General features: G+C 44.9%; 1 protein-coding gene across 1 annotated transcript; it reads right to left on the reverse strand.

The window, feature by feature from the left end:
• Positions 1 to 9,583: 9,583 nt before the first annotated feature.
• On the reverse strand, positions 9,584 to 10,933 carry LOC135466062 (uncharacterized). The gene has a single exon (XM_064743476.1). It carries the CDS (start codon positions 10,931 to 10,933, stop codon positions 9,584 to 9,586), a length of 1,350 nt encoding a protein of 449 aa, XP_064599546.1.
• Positions 10,934 to 22,152: the final 11,219 nt, after the last annotated feature.

Raw genomic sequence — 22,152 nt, forward strand, 5'->3', positions numbered from 1 at the left:
GGGCAAAAAAACCCACCGGGTCACCCCCAGTGGCACGAGGGTAAGAAGAGCACTACTCTGATCTGAACTACATGAACAACATGGGAAGAACAATAACGTAATCACATCTTTGGTGGTGTGAAATGTCTCCAAACACCAACAGAAATTACGACGACATTATCCATCCAGTACTGTGAATGAAAGCGGGAGTGGCGACATCACCAATCAAGTACTGCTGATGTAAGCAGAACTGACATTCAGTGATCAAGTACTGTGGATGAAAGCGGGACTGGCGACATCAGCGAGCAAGTAAACCGTGAGTGAAAGCGGAGCTGACAACATCAGCGATCCGTTACTGTGGATGAAAGCCGGGCTGGCGACATCAGCTGTAGATGTAAGCGAGGTCGACATTGGACATCAGCGAATACTGTGAACGAAAGCGGCACTAACGACATCAACGATCAAGTGCTGTGAATGAAAGCGGGATTTGCAACATCGGCGATGAAGTGCTGTGGATGAAAGCGGAACTGACATCAGCGATGTAATACTGTGAATGTAATCAAGAATTGCGACATCAGCGCTTAAAAACTAAAAGGGACTTACACTTTAAGCATTCAAGTGACTTTGACTGAGGATAAGTATGAACACGAGTGGGCCTGACCATTAGCAGAGGGCCTAAGTGAGTGGAACAGTGGAAGTGACTGACAATATCGACGTAAGTGGGACTGACGATAAACAGTAGACGTAAGTGAGTGAAACAGTGGAAGTGACTGACAATAAGCTTTGGAAGTGACTGGGACTGACCATAAGATATGGACACCAGTGGGCCTGAACACTTTAAGCGTTCAAGTGACTTTGACTGAGGATAAGTATGAACACGAGTGGGCCTGACCATAAGCACAGGACCTCAGTGAGTGGAACAGTGGAAGTGACTGACGATAAGCTTTGGACGTGACTGGGACTGACCATAAGCTATGGGTTTGAACAGGACTTACGATAAACAGTGGACGTGAGTGGGAGTGGCCATAAAATATCGACTTAAGTGGGACTGACGATAAACAGTAAACGTGAGTGAGTGAAATAGTGGACGTGAATGGGACTGGCCATAAGATATGGATGTAAGTGGGACTGACGATAAACAGTGGACGTGAGTGAGTGGAACAGTGGAAATGACTGACGATAAGTTTTGGATGCGACTAAAACTGACTATAATATGTGGGCTTGAACAGTATTTACAATTAACAGTGGACATGAATGAGTGGAACAGTACATATGAGTGGGACTGGCCATAGGACATGGAAATGAGTAGGACTGACGTAACCAGTGGACGTGAGTGAGTGGACAGTGAACGTGAGATAAGATATGGGCGTGAGTGGGATTGGCCATAAGATATGGACGTGAGTGGGACTGGCCATAAGATATGGAGGTGAGTAGGACTGATGCTAACAGAGGGCATGAGTGAGTGGAATAGTGGGGGTGAGTGGGACTGCGGTTAAACAGTTGACGTTTGTAGGACTGCTCATAAGATATGGAGGTGAGTGTGATTGACGATGAGTGAGTGGAACAGTGAACGTTAGTGGGGCTGGCCATGGGATATGGACGTGAGGCATAAGGTATAAACGTGAGTGGGATTGACGATAGAAAGTGGACGTGAGTGAGTGGAACAGTGAACGTGAGTGGGACTGGTCATGGGATATGGACGTAAGTGGGACTGGCGATGGGACATGGACGTGTGTGAGACTGACGATAAACAGTGGACGTGAGTGGGACTTGCCATAGGATATGGTTATTTATTTATTTATTTATTTATTTATTTATGTATTTGATTGGTGTTTTACGCCGTACTCAAGAATATTTCACTTATACGACGGCGGTCAGCGTTATGGTGGGAGGAAACCGGGCAGAGCCCGGGGGAAACCCACGACCGTCCGCAGGTTGCTGACAGACCTTCCCATGTACGGCCGGAGAGGAAGCCAGCATGAGCTGGACTTGAACTCACAGCGACTGCATTGGTGAGAGACTCCTGGGTCATTACTCTGCGCTAGCGAGCTAACCGACTGAGCCACGGAGGCCCCCATAGGATATGGACGTGAGTGGGACGGGCCATAAGATATGAATGTGTGGGACTGGCCGCTAAGATATAGATGTGAGTGGGACTGGCCATAGGATAAGGACAAGTGGGACTGGCCATTGGATATGGAGGTGAGTGAGACTAGCAATAGGATATGAATGTGTGGGACTGGCCATAGGATGTGGACATTAGTGGGACTGGCCATAAGATATGGACGTGAGTGGGACTGGCCATAAGATATGGAGGTGAGTAGGACTGATGCTAACAGAGGGCATGAGTGAGTGGAATAGTGGGCGTGAGTGGGACTGCGGTTAAACAGTTGACGTTTGTGGGACTGCTCATAAGATATGGACGTGAGTGTGATTGACGATGAAAGAGTGCATCAGTGAACGTGAGTGGGGCTGGCCATGGGATATGGACGTGAGGTATAAGGTATAAACGTGAGTGGGACTGACGATAGAAAGTGGACATGTGATTGACGATGAAAGAGTGGAACAGTGAACAAGTAGGATTGGCGATAGGATATGGTGGTGAGTGGGACTGGCCATAGGGTATGGAAATGTGGAACTGTTCGTTAAGATATGGGAGTGAGTTGGACTGGCCAAAGGATATGGACGTGTGGGACTGGCTGCTAACATATGAACGTGAGTGGGACTAGACATAGGATATGAATGAGTGGGATTATCCAGAGGATATGGAGGTGAATGGGACTAGCCATAAGATATGGGGGTGAGTGGGACTGACCATAAGATATGGACGTGTGGGACTGGCCATAAGATATGGGGGTGAGTGGGGCTGACCATAAGATATGGACGTGTGGGACTGGCCATAAAGATATGGAGGTGAGTGGGACTGGACATAGGATATGAATGAGTGGGACTGGCCATAAGATATGAGGGTGAGTGGGACTGGCTATAGGATATGGACGTGTGGGACTGGCCATAAGATATGGAGGTGAGTGGGACTGGCTATGGGATATGGACGTGTGGGACTGGCCATAAGATATGGAGGTGAGTGGGACTGAACATAGGATATGAATGAGTGGGACTGGCCATAAGATATGGAGGTGAGTGGAACTGGACATAGGATAAGGTCAAGTGGGACTGGCCATAGGATGTGGACGTGAGTGGGACTAGCCAGAGGACACGAACCTTAGTGGGAATGGGAATAAACTGTAGACATGAGTTGTATCTAGACATGACTTGGACGTAAAAACACTAGAAGCCACAATACCTTCTATTGTTGAGGTATTTGAGATGAAATTGGGTACAATTTTTGTTTCCGCATTATTTGTTATTGCTGAGCAAACTGATTACACGATTGAAAGCTTACGAATCAACAATCATTTTAGTCAGTTAACAGTGAAATAGACTGTTGTTATCCGCTAGGGGCCGGGAAAATAAATATACCTTCATACTACGCGGGAGTGGAATTACTGTATTGTTATCCATCATTCTGACAAAGCAGTAAAATTCCGCGACGCATCTGGAATTCTGGTATCTACCATCCACCCAAGCCTCAGCATTGTTCTCCAGCCCATGGTAAGGAGCTAGGTTGCCTGTTTGACTATAGGACTGTAACCCAAAACTGTTCCCATCACTATTACACTAATTGAAATCGATTTTCGTCGACAGATGATCTCCAGTGGTAGACCTCTCAATGGCATAAGGACAGTACTTAGTGGACTAAACACCGACTTACAGTCGTATTAAGGAGCTCAAAAAATCCATGTCCACTGGTGAATTTCAGACAGTGGTCTATTGTGAGGATGGGATAAACGGTTATCAATATTCACGGAGAAACTCAACATGCTCTATCGCGAATAGATGCATATGGCTGTACAGTAGAAATCTCTGTCGTCCTACATTTGTAATACACAACATGTTTATGTCAGTCCGCATTTGTTGTACACAACAAGTTTTTGTACGTTCCGCATTTGCTATACACAACATGTTTTTGTCCGTCTCGCATTTGTTGTACACAACATGTTTATGTCCGTTCCGCATTTGTTATACACAACATGTTTATGTCCGTCCCGCATTTGTTATACACAACATGTTTATGTCCGTTCCGCATTTGTTATACACAACATATTTTTGTCCGTTCCGCATTTGTTATACACAACATGTTTATGTCCGTTCCGCATTTGTTATACACAACATGTTTATGTCCATTCCGCATTTGTTATACACAACATGTTTATGTCCGTCCCGCATTTGTTATACACAACATGTTTATGTCCGTCCCGCATTTGTTATACACAACATGTTTATGTCCGTTCCGCATTTGTTGTACACAACAAGTTTTTGTCCGTTCCGCATTTGTTATACACAACATATTTTTGTCCGTTCCGCATTTGTTATACACAACATGTTTATGTCCGTTCTGCATTTGTTATACACAACATGTTTATGTCCGTTCCGCATTTGTTATACACAACATGTTTATGTCCGTTCCGCATTTGTTATACACAACATATTTTTGTCCATTCTGCATTTGTTATACACAACATGTTTATGCCCGTTCTGCATTTGTTATACACAACATGTTTATGTCCGTCCCGCATTTGTTGTATACAGTATATCCCTTTTCGTCTCGTATTTGTTTTACACAAGCATGTTTTGTCCATGCGCTACTTTTTCATCATTTACATGTCTTCCACGTGATTTACAGCAGAATTAAACCTGGTTTTCATACACACTACGAATGACCGCCTTGACCGGCGACTCCAGTGTTCTCATACACCCGGCGGATGATCGCCGTAGCCGGCGGCTCCAATAGTCACACACACCCGGAACGGCCCCTATAGCACAATTGGTAGAGCGTCCGCTTCGGGGGTGGTAGATCCAGGGTCAATCCTGGGTCGAGTCACACCTAAGATTTTAAAAGAGGAAGTTGTAACCTCCTCGCTTGGCTTTCAGCATGAAGGGGATGATGCAACGATGCGTTGACCCGTATCAGTATAATGGCTCGGGCGTGGAGGCTTACTTGCCTTTGGTAAGGCGTCTAAGAGAAGCAAGCACTCACTCACTCACACACACCCGGTGGATGACCGCCGCTTCCGGCGGCTCCAGTGTTCTCACACACCCGGCGAACGATCGCCGTGGCCGGCCACTCCAGTGTTCTCATACATTCGGTGAATGACCGCCTTGGCCGGAGGCTCCAGTGTTCTCACACCCGGCGGACGAACACCCTGGCCAGCGACTCCAGTGTTCTCGTACACCCGGCAGGTGATTGTCTTGGCCGGCCACTCCAGTGTTTTCATACATTTTGTGAATGACCGCTGCGGCCGGTGACTCCATTGATCTCATTCGCATGTTGTACGACCGCCATACTTATCACAAATACGTGCTTCACTTCCAGTAACCACAAATCCCTGGTTATCACACACACACCCGTGCAACACTTTCAGCAGACACAAATCTTTATTCTGATCACACACACACGTTCTACACTTCTGGCAGACACAAATCTATATACTCACCACACACACGTGCTACATTTCCAGTGGACACAAATTCCTAGTTACTAGTATCACACACACACGTGCTACATTTCCAGTGGACACAAATCCCTACTTACCTCACACACGTGCTACTCTTCTGGCAGACACAAATCTCTATACTCATCGCACATACATGCTACACTTCTGGCAGACAGGACACGTTTAAACCTTGAAGGAAAAATATGATATTGCGCATATTAACAAAATACATGGAAAATACTTCTCCCGGATAGGTATTTAAGAAAAACAAAATTTACCACAAACATGAGAATGGCGTTTGCATGTAAAAGCTTTTCATGGTGGAAATGAGTTAACGAATAGTCTGGACTGCTGGGGTTCTAAGACTGGATTTATCACCTCTTTATACAAACATTAGCGAAGAGCAGCCATATTAATGTCGACTCAGCTGTGTACAAAGGTTTTGTTCTCACAGTGGAGGAGTACTTTATCAGAATCGATTTTGAAACCCCTGCCTTACATTATCATGATATCTTAACGCTTTTAACCACAGCTTTTGTACCATACTGGTTATACAAGTGGCAAAATAAATTAACGACTGGGAATGAATTTCCCGATGAGTATAATTATCCCTGTCAATATAGCTTAACTCTCTTCTTTCCAGCTACACGCCGAAGGCTCTTTCACCCTGCATTAACCAGCTAACTGACGAAATGATACAGAAACAGTTAGAAAAGCACGAGTTAGCTACACACGAGACTGCTGTCTAACTGTGGTTGGGCGATATCCTAGGCGAGAAGCGCGCGCTAATGCGCGTGCTTTATTCACAGTAAAATCGCACTGGTTTGTGAAGTTTATTTGAAGATTTGGCCAGTTGACTATAAAATGTCTGCCTTAAGGTTCTATGTGGCATAAATTAAATGTATATCAAAATCAGTACGCCGCCGTCCACACCAATCGATAACTTCGACCGCATATTTACTTTCTGAGTTAAATCGCTTAATGAAGTTGATTAAGTGATTTTGTTGTGGTGAGGTAGGTTACATATTGTAAGATAAACTTTTCTCTTTTCGCCGACGGTAAAATTTCACAGAGCCGCATACATCGGGGGGGGGGGGGGGCGTACTCCACCTTTTCTTGCACACTAGGATATGTAAATAGACGGAACTATATTCACACCTTCCGACGATAATTCTAACCAACAAACCCATAGGTATCCTACACTGAGCTTAGTGGCGGGCTGATCACGCCCTAGTAGAGAGATTTTAAGTATCTCGGAGCGCGTTACGAGTGGTAAACAATTAACTTTTACCGTGAGCTACACTACAATTAGTGACTGACCAGATGTAGGATACAGTTATTCATGATTTGTGGTTGACCCATGACCAGATGTAGGATGTAATTTGTGGTGATATGCGTATGTCCGATGACCAGATGTAGAACGCAATTTGTGGTGATTTGTGTGTTACCGATGACCAGATGTAGGACGCAATTTGTGGTGATTTGTGTGTTACCGATAAACAGATGTAGGATGTAATTAGTGAGTGAGTGCTTGAGGTTTAACGTCGTACTCAACAATTTTTCAGTCATATGACGACGAAGGAATCTTTAGGGTGCATGTACGTGTAATGTGCCTCCTTGTAGCAGGACGGATTTCCACCGCTCTTTTATTTAGTGCTGCTTCACTGAGACGACTTACCGAAGGCAAGTAAGCCGCCCCGCCCGAGCCATTATACTGATACGGGTCAACCAGTCGTTGCACTATCCCCTTCATGCTGAACGCCAAGCGAGGAAGTTACAACCTACATGTGTTAAAGTCTTAGGTGTGACTCGATCAAGGATTGATCCTGGATCTACCGGTCCCGAAGAGGACGCTCTACCAACTGTGCTATCCGGGCCGGTAGGATGTAATTAGTGATGATTTGCGTTTGTCCGATGACCAGATGTAGGACGCAATTTGTGGTGATTTGTGTGTTACCGATGAACAGATGTAGGATGTAATTAGTGATGATTTACGTATGTCCGATGAACAGATGTAGGATGTAATTAGTGATGATTTGTGTGTTACCGATGAACAGATGTAGGATGTAATTAGTGATGATTTGCGTATGACCGATGAACAGATGTATAGCATAATTATTAATGGTTTGTGTTTGACTGATGAATATGAATGAATTTGACACAGGATGTAACTAATGTTGCTTTGTGTTTGGTCCTATGAAGAGGTGTATTGTATAACTAGTGATAATAATTATTGTGTAATTAGTGATGATTTGTAATTAGTTATGATTTGTGTTTGGCCGATGAACTTTAGTTTTGCTTTATGTTTAGTTATGTGGAGAGATATATTGCATAATTGGTGATGATTTGTGTTTGACCGATGACCTGATGTAGGATGTAATTAGTGATGATTTGTGTTTGAATGGTGAATGTAAATAAATTTGACAGAGGATGTAACTACTGTTGCTTTGTGTTTAGTCCTATAAAGAGGTGTATTGCATGATTAGGAAGTAAATTGTGATGATTTGTAATTAGTTATGATTTGTGTTTAACCGATGACCAGATGTAGGATGTAATTTGTGGTGATTTGTGCTTCACAGATGAACAGATGTATGACGTAATTAACTAGCAAAAAGTATTTGGGACTAGAAATGTAACCTACCTTTTTTAACACAGAATAGTGCTTCTGGTTCCGGAATGTGGCTTGCCACCTGACCAACTGATGTTATTTTTCCGTTTGTCTTTAGCTTTGAGCTAACAATAATTCTTCTTCATAGACAGGGTGTCTCAGCCTTAGGTTTGTATTGCTGTGTCTGACGATGTGAACAATACACAATCGCGTGGCGGGCAAAGAAATAAGGCTTCGCTGTGACCAGCAATATAAGATCAGAAATAAAGGATTTACTGCTTTTGGATAGGTACGAGGAGGGGAAAGAGACAGCCGCCTGGTTCAGCGTTCTTCTGGCATCGGCCCTCCAGTGTGTACAGACGTCGGTTTACCTTCCATCTCGTCAGCATTTATCCACATTTTATTCGTCTACCAAACTGACTGTCCGACAGAGAAAGAGCACCCCGATGGCAGATCAGCATGTAGGGTTTGTGAAGTCGGTATTCTACACTAAATAGATGATTCTACTGTTGAAACAAAACAACACATTCGTACAGACACCGGCCGGGATCACACTTGTACAGACACCGACAGGGGTCACATTCCTACAGACACAGGTCGGGGTCACATTTGTACAGAAACCGACCGGGATCATATTCGTACAGGTACCACTGAAATCAAGTTCTTACAGACACCGATAGGGATCACATTCTTACAGACACTGGTAGGGATCAGATTAGAACAGACACGTGATGAGTTGTTTTCTGTGGGTTACTAACCACGTGTATGACTACTAGACACCCATGGTGCATGGTCGCCACCCAGGACGCATGGTCGACACTCATAATGCATGGTCGACACCCAGGACACATGGTCGACACCCAAGACGCATGGGCGTCACCCCTAATGCAGTCACCACATCAGAGTATTATACTTTTTTGCGTTAAACTTGTCGCCTATATTCAGCTATGTATAAAATTAGTCAGGCTCGCCATCAGAATGGCCTTTCATACGTTACATGTAACAACACAAGCACCAGGCCTGCACATCTATATGTTGGACCTCCATATCGTTGCAAGGCAAATTTAGTTTTCTGTCCATTCTGTCCTAATTCCTATTATGTTAAACACCATGCTTGAGCTTCTATTTGACACGAAAGGCACATTGTCTCTAGTGACGTCGCAATTATTCAGTAACAATTGGAATGCAGACCATTGGGCAGTTTCTTGGTTTACAATGGTTGCACCCACGCGTTTAGATCAAACTCCTTGAAGTAACAAAACATACACTGGTGTCTCCGCGAGCAGACTACACTGACTTTTATCACAGATTTTTTGAGGACATACTGCCATGAGATCATACGGCTACAAGGGAGAAAATAGGTTTTGGTTGTAGTTATGTTATACCTACTCTTGTATTTCAGACAGGACAGGGTTCAGAGTGAAGTGATTCAGAGCCAGTGTCACTGCTGTCGCCTTCCTTCAAAACATATCTGCAGTGTTTGTTTTTCCAGAAGATTTGTCACAGCTCTTACATCAAGACGACTGTTCATGTGTCGCTCAGCTCGCTCATCAAGACACTTGTCTATGTATCCCTCAGCTCGCCCATCAAGACGTTTGTGCATGTGTCGTTCAGCTCGCTCATCAATACCATTGTTCATGTGTCGCTCAGCTCTTACATCAAGACCATTGTTCATATGTCCCTCAGCTCTTACATCAAGACATTTGTGCACGTGTCCCTCAGATTTTACATCAAGACATTTGTGCATGTGTCGCTCAGCTCGCTCATCAAGACACTTGTTTATGTGTCCCTCAGCTCTTACATCAAGACGTTTGTGCATGTGTCCCTCAGCTCTTACATCAAGACATTTGTGCATGTGTCCCTCAGCTCTTACATCAAGACATTTGTGCACGTGTCCCTCAGCTCTTACATCAAGACGTTTGTGCACGTGTCCCTCAGCTCTTACATCAAGACATTTGTGCATGTGTCGCTCAGCTCGCTCATCAAGTCCATTGTCCATGTGTCGCTCAGCTCTTACATCAAGACATTTGTGCACGTGTCCCACAGCCCTTACATCAAGACGTTTGTGCATGTGTCGCTCAGCTCGCTCATCAAGACACTTGTTTATGTGTCCCTCATCTCTTACATCAAGACGTTTGTGCATGTGTCCCTCAGCTCTTACATCAAGACGTTTGTGCATGTGTCCCTCAGCTCTTACATCAAGACATTTGTGCACGTGTCCCTCAGCTCTTACATCAAGACATTTGTGCATGTGTCGCTCAGCTCGCTCATCAAGTCCATTGTCCATGTGTCGCTCAGCTCTTACATCAAGACATTTGTGCACGTGTCCCACAGCCCTTACATCAAGACGTTTGTGCATGTGTCGCTCAGCTCGCCCATCAAGACGATTCTTCATGTCTCGTTCAGCACGCTCATCAATACCATTGTTCATGTGTCGCTCAGCTCGCCCATCAAGACCATTGTTCATATGTCTCTCAGCTCTTACATCAAGACACTTGTTCATGTGTCGCTCAGCTCGCCCATCAAGACGATTGTTCATGTGTCGTTCAGCTCGCCCATCAAGACGATTGTTCATGTGTCGTTCAGCTCGCCCATCAAGGCGATTGTTCATGTGTCCCTCAGCTCGCCCATCAAGGCGATTGCTCATGTGTCGCTCAGCTCTTACATCAACACATTTGTTCATGTGTCGCCTAGCTCGCCCATCAAGGCGATTGTTCACGTGTCGCCCAGCTCGCCCATCAAGACGATTGTTTGTGTGTCGTTCAGCTCGCCCATAAAGACCATTGCCCATGTGCCGTTCAGCTCTCCCATCAAGACGATTGTAGCATGTGTCGCTCAGCTCGCCCATCAAGACGATTGTTCATGTCTCGTTCAGCACGCTCATCAATACCATTGTTCATGTGTCGCTCAGCTCTTACATCAAGACCATTGTTCATATGTCTCTCATCTCTTACATCAAGACACTTGTTCATGTGTCGCTCAGCTCTTACATCAAGACATTTATTCATGTGTCGCCTAGCTCGCCCATCAGTTCGATTGTTCATGTATCGCCCAGCTCGCCCAGCTCGCCCATCAATACGATTTTTCATGTGTCGTTCAGCTCGCCCATCAATACGATTGTTCACGTGTCGCCCAGCTTGCCAATCAAGACGATTGTTCACGTGTCGTTCAGCTCGCCCATCAAGACGATTGTTCATGTGTCGCTTGGCTATCTGCTGCGAGAGAGTCGATCAGTCTAAATGTGTCAGCCTCACCTCCCCCCTCCCCCCCCCCGGCGTGGCCGATAGTTGGCATTCATCTCTATTGACCAGACTAGACCGAGTTCCCCGGGAAAGAGGACATAACAAGGACCCCACATGGGCAAGCAGAAGGCCTGTCAGTGACGATAAGCGTAACTTGCCTCAGTATCTCAACAATAGCGAGTCGCCTGACCCGTGGGACATCATTTACTCCCCGGTACCCACAGAGAAGGTCAGCATGAAACACAACTTCGTAAACGTAAAGCAGCTCAATACGCCTAATTGATACAAATCGGTGGATTTTATGGAAGTTGTCATGGGATACCATTATCTGCTACAGGAATGTGGGCAGACCTTACCAACGAATGCGGGTACTGAAACCAGAGCAAATATCCTCGCTGTATGTCAACTCTAAGCGGCGATAAAATGAAATTCCCTGTGGAGATGATTCCAAGTGAGAACAATCAAAAGATGTTGTTCCAATAATAAGTCATTTTACGTTTGAGCGTCATAATTAAGCGTGCTGGTTTGCACGTCAACTTGATAATTACGCATCATATATCGGCCATCCTTTTACAGAGCCAAAAGCAGCTAATATTTTCTTGGAGAACGAATGGCTGTCATACTTACTGCACACTGAGGCAGAAATAATTTTAACCAAACATCATTGTTATTAAACTTTTATACCAAGATAATAGCAGCTCCTTGAGTGCAGCTGGCCTGTTGTCTTATCCACATTCCTTATTATTCTGTAGAAACAAAGAACAAACTTACCCCCAGTATTAAGGCGTGAACTTTTGTCGATCAGTTTAGCACTTTCGAACACATGTAGAATGGCTGCATCTGCAGAAATGGTTTCGTATGTATAGAGGGATGCTTGCGGATGCAGGCGCTTCAGCTGTGGCCTCCAGTAGTCCAACGTGCCGATCGAAATGAAGGGAGATAGGAATCTGTGGCCGGCGCGATCGGCCTGGAGGTCTGTTCTATCGCAGTCGGCAATGCAGCACAGCAATTGATCTCGTTATGCTGGACACAAATCGAAAGTGATGTAAATGTAAGGGTTAGATGGGAGAAGATGCTGACTGATAGTGACACGGTCTTAATTGGAACTTTTGTTGCCGAGATCAGAACAGCAATGGCTGGCTTCTCCAAATGCAGCAGAACAAATCCTTGCAAAATTACCTTTACAAAAAAGATACAAACACAGTTTCAAAGGAATTACACGACCCGCAATAGTTTACAGCCAAAGTTTACGACTGAACGGAACGTTCCAATACTTTTTGTATTCTTTGGCAGCGAAAACCCGGCATGACCGAACAGCACTGGCTGAGTAACAAGCACTACAATTACGTGTGTCCATTAACGATTGCTTCTGTCCGACTACACATTATTTCCAGTAAATCAATTTTGCCGCGTTGGTGGATGGCAGCTAATACTTGATTGAGCAATACTATTTGACTTTGGCGCTGAGCGAAATCCATTTAGAATTGGAATCTCCGTCTTATCTAAAAAGCAGACGTGTTGCTGTCTACAGTGCCACCTAATCGAGAAAATGTCGGGCCTGGAAAGCCAAACTAACTCGAAGGAATGGCGTCGAAGTATACACGGTCTGTACACGAAGCTGTGTTGGGTCTGTTAGCTGTGTTGGTTGTATTGACTGTGTTGGTTGTCTTAGTTGTATTGACTGTGTTGGGTGTGTTGGGTGTATTGGTTGTGTTGGCTATATTGGTTGTGTTGGTTATGTTCGTTGTGTTGCTCGTGTTGGCTGTATTGGTTACATTGGCTGTGTTGGCTGTGTTGGTTACATTGGCTGTGTCGGCTGTATTGGTTGTCTTGGTTTTCTTGGTTGTTTGATTGTGTTGGTTGTATTCGTTGTGTTGGTTGACTATGATGGGTCTAATGGGTTTGCCGGCTAAATTGGTTGCATTGCCTGTGTTGTCCATGTTGTATTGGGTGTGTTGGCTACGTTGGTTGTATTGGTTGTGTTGGCTTTATTGGTTGTATAGGGTGTGTTGCATGTGTTTGGCTGTGTTGGTTGTTTCGGCTGTGTTGGCTATGTTGATCGTGTTGGTTGTGTTGGCTGTATTGCCTGTGTTCGTTTTATTGGTTATATTGTCTGTGTTGGCTGTATTCGCCGTATTGGCTCTTTTGCCTGTGTTGGCTGTACTGGTTGTGTTGGTTGTATTTGGTGTAATAGTTATATTGGTTGTACTGGCTGTGTTGGTTGTATTGGCTGTGTTGCCTATGTTGGTTGTATTGGCTATGTTGGTTGCATTGGTTGTGTTGGCTATGTTGGTTGCATTGGAGTTATATTGGTAAAATTGACTGTATAGGTTGTGTTGGTGTGCTCGTTATATTGGTTGTGTTGGTTGTGTTGGCTGTGTTGGTTGTGTTGGCTGTGTTGATTGTGTTGGCTGTCTTCGTTGTATTGGTTGTGTTGGTCGTGCTGGCTGTATTGGTTGTATTGGCTGTGTTGGTTGTATTGGTTGTATTGGCTGTGTTGGTTGTATTCGCTGTGTTGCCTGTATCGGTTGTATTGGCCGTGTTGGTTGCGTAGATTGTAGTGGCTGTGTTCGTTTTATTGGTTATATTGGCTGTGTTGGCTATTTTCGCTGTACTGGCTCTTCTGGCTGAATTTGTTGTATTGGCTATGTTGGTTGTTTGGATGTGTTCGTTTTATTGGTTATATTAAAACGAACACAACGTATTGGCTGTTTTCGCTGTATTAGCTCTTTTGGCTTTATTGGTTGCATTGGTTGTGTTCGCTGTGTTGGTTGTGTTGGCTGTATTGGCTGTACTGGCTGTACTGGCTGTGTTTGTTATATTGGTTATATTGACTGTGTTGGCTATGTTGGATATATTGGCTGTATTGGTTGTATAGGTAGTGTTGGTTTCATTGGCTGTATTGCCTGTATTCGCTGTATTGGCTCTTTGGCTGAATTGGTTGTGTTGGTGTCTTGGCGGCTTGTTTAGCTTAAAGCCTCAGACTAACCATGTATAATAATCTGTGCCAACTCATTGTCCTGGTTAGAAGGTGGTTCAATTAAAGTCCATTTCCTCATCGCCATGTGTGTGACAGTACCAATATAACAGCATGGAGAATGGCCGGTTAAATCTGACCTCTTGTCAGTTTACGTCAGTCAGGTCTTTATCCTAACTATTCATGTAATTGCCTATGTTAGAACAACTTACTCCCTCAGCAGATCTAGCTCCATGGCTTCAGCCGAATAAGGTAAAAACACTTGCAGAAATATTTATAATAGCTATTTATTAAACGTCATTAGACAAGTCTAAAAATGCTGTGTTGGCGTCACATTTAATAAAGAGTAATAATTAGCAAATTGAAAAGAGACCAGTTGTTGTAAAAAAAAAGTGCAACATTGTAGCAACAGATGTGCATTAAAGGCATCAAAATGGTAAAAGAAATGACTTTAAATACTACGGGCGCTGAAACGGTTGTCACACTGAGACAGAGGTGGCTTATCTAAGCGACACCCATAACTCCATGGTTCTGCCCGGATTCCTCCCACCATAACGCTGGCCGCCCTCGTATAAGTGATATACTCTTGAGTACGGCTAAAAACATCACTAAAATAAATCAATCATTTGGTTTCCTAGGCTCTACAGCTTTGTCCACATATTCGTGCATAAAACGTACAATGTTACAGCACCTTCTCTCCCTCATTGTCCAGCAATACCAACTCGGCACCTCCTTCCATCTCCCATCAACGCCTCCCCGACATCCCGTTTCCCACCATCATCCCCTCATTGTCCCATCTTCCATCAGCACTTCCTTATTGTCCCATCTCCCATCAGCACTTCCTCATTGTCCATTTTCCATCAGCAGTTCCTCATTGTCCCCTCATTGTCCCCTCATTGTCCCATAAGCACCTCCACGTAACTCCGTCTCCCATCAGCACCTCTTTATTGTCCAATCTCCCATCAGGACTCTCTCAGCGTCCAATCTCCCATCACCACTCTATCAGCGTCCATCTCGCATCAGCACCATATCAGTGTTCCATCTCCCATCAGCACCTCCTCATTGTCCAATCTCCCATCAGCATTCTCTCAGCGTCCAATCTCCATCACCACTCTCTCAGCGCCCCATCTCGCATCAGTACCACACCTATGTGCCATCTCCCATTACCACTCTTTCAGCGTCTATGTCGCATCTGTACCACATCAGTGTGCCATTTCCCATCACCACTCTTTCAGCGTCCCATCTCGCATCTGTACCACACCTGTGTCCCATCTCCCATTACCACTCTTTCAGCGTCCTATGTCGCATCTGTACCACATCAGTGTGCCATCTCCCATCACCACTCTTTCAGCGTCCCATGTCGCATCTGTACCACACCTGTGTCCCATCTCCTATCACCACTCTCTCAGCGTCCAATCTCGCATCAGTACCACACCTGTGTGCCATCTCCCATTACCACTCTTTCAGCGTCCAATCTCGCATCTGTACGACATCAGTGTGCCATTTCCCATCACCACTCTTTCAGCGTCCCATCTCGCATCTGTACCACACCTGTGTCCCATCTCCTATGACCACTCTTTCAGCGTCCTATCTGGCATATGTACCACATCAGTGTGCCATTTCCCATCACCACTCTTTCAGCGTCCCATGTCGCATCTGTACCATACCTGTGTCCCATCTCCCATCACCACTCTTTCAGCGTCCCATCTCGCATCTGTACGACATCAGTGTCCCATCTCCCATCACCACTCTCTCAGCGTCCCATGTCGCATCTGTGTACCACATCAGTGTCCCATCAGCGCTCCTTTGCACATCCCTGGAGCCTTTTACTCAACCTTCAGTATAATCCTCTATTCCGCCCATTCACAATCTCACTACACAGTTTCCAAACAGGACAGAGAAGAGTTACAAAGCAATTTGCCCAGAGAACTTAATTTGCGGTCCATCTGTCATCATTGATGTTAATTAAGTTAAGGAGCTGTCAGTTTGAGTGAATGAGAAATTGGCCCCAATCGTTCAGTTGAACGAGGCCGATCCATCAATGGGGCTTTATCCACTCTACAGAGATCTATTGGATATAAAGAGTCTGGTTGCCTACGGTACTGTCCACGACGTCGAGTAACTCACCAGTTCTTCCTCTCGTGGGAGGGCTGTCTTAATCAGGCGTACAACTGTGTGACATTTTTCTACTTTTGACTTACACCTTTCAAACAAATTCTAATGTGCAGACTGTGAAATTAAGATACCCCACACGGCAAATACCAGTCACGTTGAAGAGAATCTCTGTGAATCTAAAACTTTTAAACTCTTCACACAGCACGAGATATACGATAAGTAACCAATCATCTAGAATTCTAGGAAATGTATCAGGACGATCTGTAACAAATACACAGACTGAAGGAAAATCATACTGGCGTTCTGAGACATACAGAGATGTCTTTGCTATCTGGCAGACTTGTGGGGAACAGGAGAGGCACACGAATGTAGTGTAGGGGAGCCAAGAGAGGCACAGGAATGAGGTGTAGGGAGCCAAGAGAGGTACAGGAATGTAGTGTCAGGAATCAGGAAAGGTACAGGAATGTAGTGTTGGGGAATCAGGAGAGGTACCGGAATGTATTGTGGGGGAACCAGGATTGGTACAGAAATGTAATGTGGGGGAAGCAGGAGAGGCACAGGGAATGTGGTGTAGGGAACCAGGAGAGGTACAGAAATGTAGTGTAGGGGAACCAGGAGAGGTACAGGAATGTAGTGTAGGGGAGCCAAGAGAGGTACAGGAATGTAGTGTCAGGGAATCAGGAGAGGTACAGGAATGTAGTGTTGGGAATCAGGAGAGGTACAGGAATGTAGTATGGGGGAACCAGGAGAGGTACAGAAATGCAGTGTGTAGGAATGTAGGGAACCAGGTGGAGAAAAATCATACCAACGATGCGAGACACACAGGGACATCATTATCATCTACCAGATTTGTGGGCAAGCAGGAGAGGTACAGAATGTAATGGGGGGAACCAGGAGAGGCACAGGAATGTAGTTTTCAGGGAACCAGAGAGGTACAGGAATGTAGTATGAGGGAACCAGGAGAGGTGCAGGAATGTAGTGTCAGGGAACCAGGAGGGGTACAGGAATGTAGTATGGGGGAACCAGGGGAGGTACAGAAATGCAGTGTGTAGGAATGTAGGGAACCAGGTGGAGAAAAATCATACCAACGATGTGAGACACACAGGGACATCATTATCATCTAGCAGATTTGTGGGCAAGCAGGAGAGGTACAGGAATAGCAGTGTCAATCGCTGTGTCGTTTAACAGTCTCACTAAGGCCGTAAATTTGTCAATCGCTATGTCCTATAACCGTCTCAGCAATCGTCAGTCGTCAGTTAATTTGTCAATCGCTATGTCCTATAACCGTCTCAGCAATCGTCAGTCGTCAGTTAATTTGTCAATCGCTGTGTCCTATAACCGTCTCAGCAATCGTCAGTCGTCAGTTAATTTTTCAATCGCTATGTCTATAACCGTCTCAGCAATCGTCAGTCGTCAGTTAATTTGTCAATCGCTATGTCATGTAACCGTCTCGGCAATCGTCAGTCGTCAGTTAATTTGTCAATCGCTGTGTCCTATAACCGTCTCAGCAATCGTCAGTAATCAGTTAATTTGTCAATCGCTGTGTCCTATAACCGTCTCAGCAATCGTCAGTCGTCAGTTAATTTGCCAATCGCTGTGTCCTATAACCGTCTCAGCAATCGTCAGTCGTCAGTTAACTTGTCAATCGCTGTGTCCTATAACGTCTCAGCAATCGTCAGTCGTCAGTTAATTTGTCAATCGCTGTGTCGTGTAACCGTCTCAGCAATCGTCAGTCGTCAGTTAATTTGTCAATCGCTATGTCCTATAACCGTCTCAGCAATCGTCAGTCGTCAGTTAATTTGTCAATCGCTGTGTCCTATAACCGTCTCAGCAATCGTCAGTCGTCAGTTAATTTGTCAATCGCTATGTCCTATAACCGTCTCAGCAATCGTCAGTCGTCAGTTAATTTGTCAATCGCTGTGTCGTGTAACCGTCTCAGCAATCGTCAGTCGTCAGTTAATTTGTCAATCGCTGTGTCCTATAACCGTCTCAGCAATCGTCAGTCGTCAGTTAGTTTGTCAATCGCTGTGTCGCGTAACCGTCTCACTAAAGTCGTTAATCTGCCAATCACCGTGTCGTGTAAGCGTATCACTTCCAAAACACAAGGGCCTGTAGAGTGTGTCCAAAGGCTACAAGGTGAAGGCTAAAGTGTAACCTCCCTGTGTCACTCAGGGTTGGTCGCTGGACAAATGGAGGCAAAAGGAGCCTATTGATTTTATCGTGGTTCTCATGTTATTAATGCTCAATTCCTAATCTCGAGGTATTTGACTGAGATTTTCTTATTTAAACGAATATTCTTGTTCACTGGCTGTTAGAATTTCATGAGAGATAGAGTACAAAATTGTGCAATCTCACTATGTGTTTGTCAGGGCTCAGGCTACATGAATGTACCCAACTCGACCGTACACCAAACGTGGCCAAAGTACGCCTCTCTTCTGAAAGCATCACGCGCGATGATTGATGGGATGGATTGCGAAGCTGTGGCCAAGACTGATTTGAACAGAGCTGAGGATACTTAGCGAGTACTGGCCACTGAGTCGACCCTGATGTAACAGCCGACAGAAATGCCAGGGTTCCCTGTGAGTTCCACAGTAGTGACTGTTCTGTCCCAGTGTACGGCAAGCAATGGACAGATCAGCTGTAGAGAGAGGCTCCATCCCGGACACGGCAATTCTGGCAGTTAGTATCTCTGCTTGATGGAAACTAACACGTTATAAAAGACTACAGCATAGAGATGGAAAGCAGAGCAGTGACGATATTGTGGTCGTTGGCAAATGGTTAGGGTAGGGGTTAGGATGAATCGACAAGACAGGGCATGGACTTGCCTATCTCTCACACCAGTAATCAGAATCGACAAGAAAGAGCATGGACTTGCCTATCTCTCACACCAGTGAATCAGAATCGACAAGACAGGGCACAGACTTGCCTATCTCTCACACAGCCAATCAGAATCGACAAGACAGAGCATGGACTTGCCTATCTCCTCACACAAGTCAATCAGAATCGACAAGACAGGGCATGGACTTGCCTATCTCTAACACCAGCTAAACAGAATCGACAAGACAGAGCATGGACTTGCCTATCTCTCACACCAGTCAATCAGAATCGACAAGACAGAGCACAGACTTGCCTATCTCTCACACCAGCCAATCAGAATCGACAAGACAGAGCATGGACTTGCCTATCTCTCACACCAGTCAATCAGAATCGACAAGACAGGGCATGGACTTGCCTATCTCTAACACCAGCTAAACAGAAATCGACAAGACAGAGCATGGACTTGCCTATCTCTCACACCAGTCAATCAGAATCGACAAGAAAGATCATGGACTTGCCTATCTCTCACACCAGCCAATCAGACTCGACAAGACAGAGCATGGACTTGCCTATCTCTCACACCAGTCAATCAGAATCGACAAGACAGACCATGGACTTGCCTATCTCTCACACCAGCTAAACAGAATCGACAAGACAGAGCATGGACTTGCCTATTTCTCACACCAGTCAATCAGACTCGACAAGACAGAGCACAGACTTGCCTAGCTCTCACACCAGTCAATCAGATTCGACAAGACAGAGTATGGACTTGCCTATCTCTCACACCAGCTAAACAGAATCGACAAGAGTGCACAGACTTGCCTAGCTCTCACACCAGCCAATCAGAATCGACAAGACACATAGTGATCATCATAAGCTAGACAACCGATAACAAAGACAAAGAAATAACCTGACTATGGTCTTATCTAACAGGATGGTGATCACACGTTATAATGATTTCATTGTCGATTGACGATTTTAGGTGATTTAGCTGAGAGTTCATCTGCTAGGTTGAAGACCTGACAGGTTGATCAACTGACATGCTGACGGTCTGACAGATTAATGATCTGACAGGTTGATGATCTGACAGGCTGATGATCTGAAAGGTTGATGATCAGACAGGCTGATGATCTGAAAGGTTGATGATCAGACAGGCTGATGATCTGATAGGTTGATGATCTGAAAGGTTGATGATCAGACCGGCTGATGATCTGACAGGTTGATGATCTGACAGGCTCATGATCTGACAGGTTGATGATTTGACAGGCTCATGGTCTGATAGGTTGATGATCTGACAGGTTGATGGTGTGAAAGGTTGATGATCTGACAGGTTGATGATCTGACAGGCTCATGATCTGATAGGTTGATGATCTGAAAGGTTAACGATCTGACAGCTTAACGACCTGACACTTTAGCGAGCATGATTTGATTTGATTGGATAATGACTTAGCAGACTGGCCTTACTGGACGTGTTTCGGAACCCGGCCTTGGGCGGAGAGTTTGGAGATTTTCACGCCCTTGCCACTTGTGATGCCTTGGTGACAATAATCGGTGACAAGAACCGGTGACAATAGCCGATGACAAGAACCGGTGACAATGACCGATGACAATTACAGATGACAATAGCCGGTAACACTAACCGATGACAATGACCGGTGACAATAACCGGTGACAAAAACCGATGACATAAATGGTAACACTAACCGATAACACTAATCGATGACAATGACCGGTGACAATAACCGATGACAATAACTGGTGACAATAACTGGTGACAAAAACCGATGACAATAACCAATAACACTAACCGATAACAATAACCGATGACACTAACCAATGACATTAACGGATGACAATAACCGATGATAATCACTGGTGACAAGAACCGGTGACGATAAACGATGACAATGACCGGTGACAATAATTGACAACAATAACCGATAACACTAACCAATGACAATAACCGGTGACAATAACTGGTGATAATAACCGTTGATAATAACAGGTGATAATAAACCGTCCAGGACACAGCTCTGACCCTTTAATCAGTCCAGTGTTCGCGTTGAGGGTCACTTGTCTTCCTGTAGCATCTGTATGTCACACGCGTTAATAATTTGCCAGAGAAGTTCAGAGGTTTAGACCTGGAACTCGGCTACTCTGTCATTTTATACGGATTGTTTTTAAAATATGGCTTAAAGAGTAATCAAACTAAAATAAATTCAACAAATGAATATAAACTGTTAATTGTGGTGACAGGTTTTTTTATAGCTTTTGTCTCAAATATATTGAGGGACCGCTGCGTGAAAGGGGAAAAATTCATTTCTAATTTTCTTCCACCAAGATGTAGCCCTACAACCTTCTTCAGCGGAGTGCCACGTGAGTATTTATCACAGACAATACAAGTCATTATTTCTATGGAAGTACGTAGCTAATATCCGGAAATCCATACAGATGTTCTCAACAGAAATGTCCAGAGGGACATATTTTAGATGAGTTGCTGCTCGACTATATTTCATATATCCTTATTTCTCTATTTCACATCAACTTCAGTTTGCCGAGCTTGTCATTTACAAAACCTCGTGGTAGAAAAGCGCATAAAGCTGCCATGACAGGCGGTCGTGTTCAGACGGCAGAGCCCCGCAGCCCAGATCGGTGTCATCTATTTGGTATATTGTCGCGCCTCCGCTCCTCAAACCCTCGGGGATTACTCACTTTGCTGACATTAATAACCATCGGGACTGGCCGGGGAAGCTGATAACACCGGAGTTAGAGTCCCGGACCGACTGATAGGCGCCGAGCGAGCGGAAGCTAGCTCTCTCGTTATGCCGCCGAATTAGTCTCCATTAATTTTGTCTGTTC

This window comes from Liolophura sinensis, chromosome 1 (genome assembly GCF_032854445.1).
Source record: "Liolophura sinensis isolate JHLJ2023 chromosome 1, CUHK_Ljap_v2, whole genome shotgun sequence".
Classification (NCBI taxonomy): domain Eukaryota; kingdom Metazoa; phylum Mollusca; class Polyplacophora; order Chitonida; family Chitonidae; genus Liolophura; species Liolophura sinensis.

Bases quoted from the DNA above. Each gene is read 5' to 3' on its own strand.
- LOC135466062 (XM_064743476.1), bottom strand. From the start codon at position 10,933: ATGGGCAATGGTCTTTATGGGCGAGCTGAACGACACACAAACAATCGT.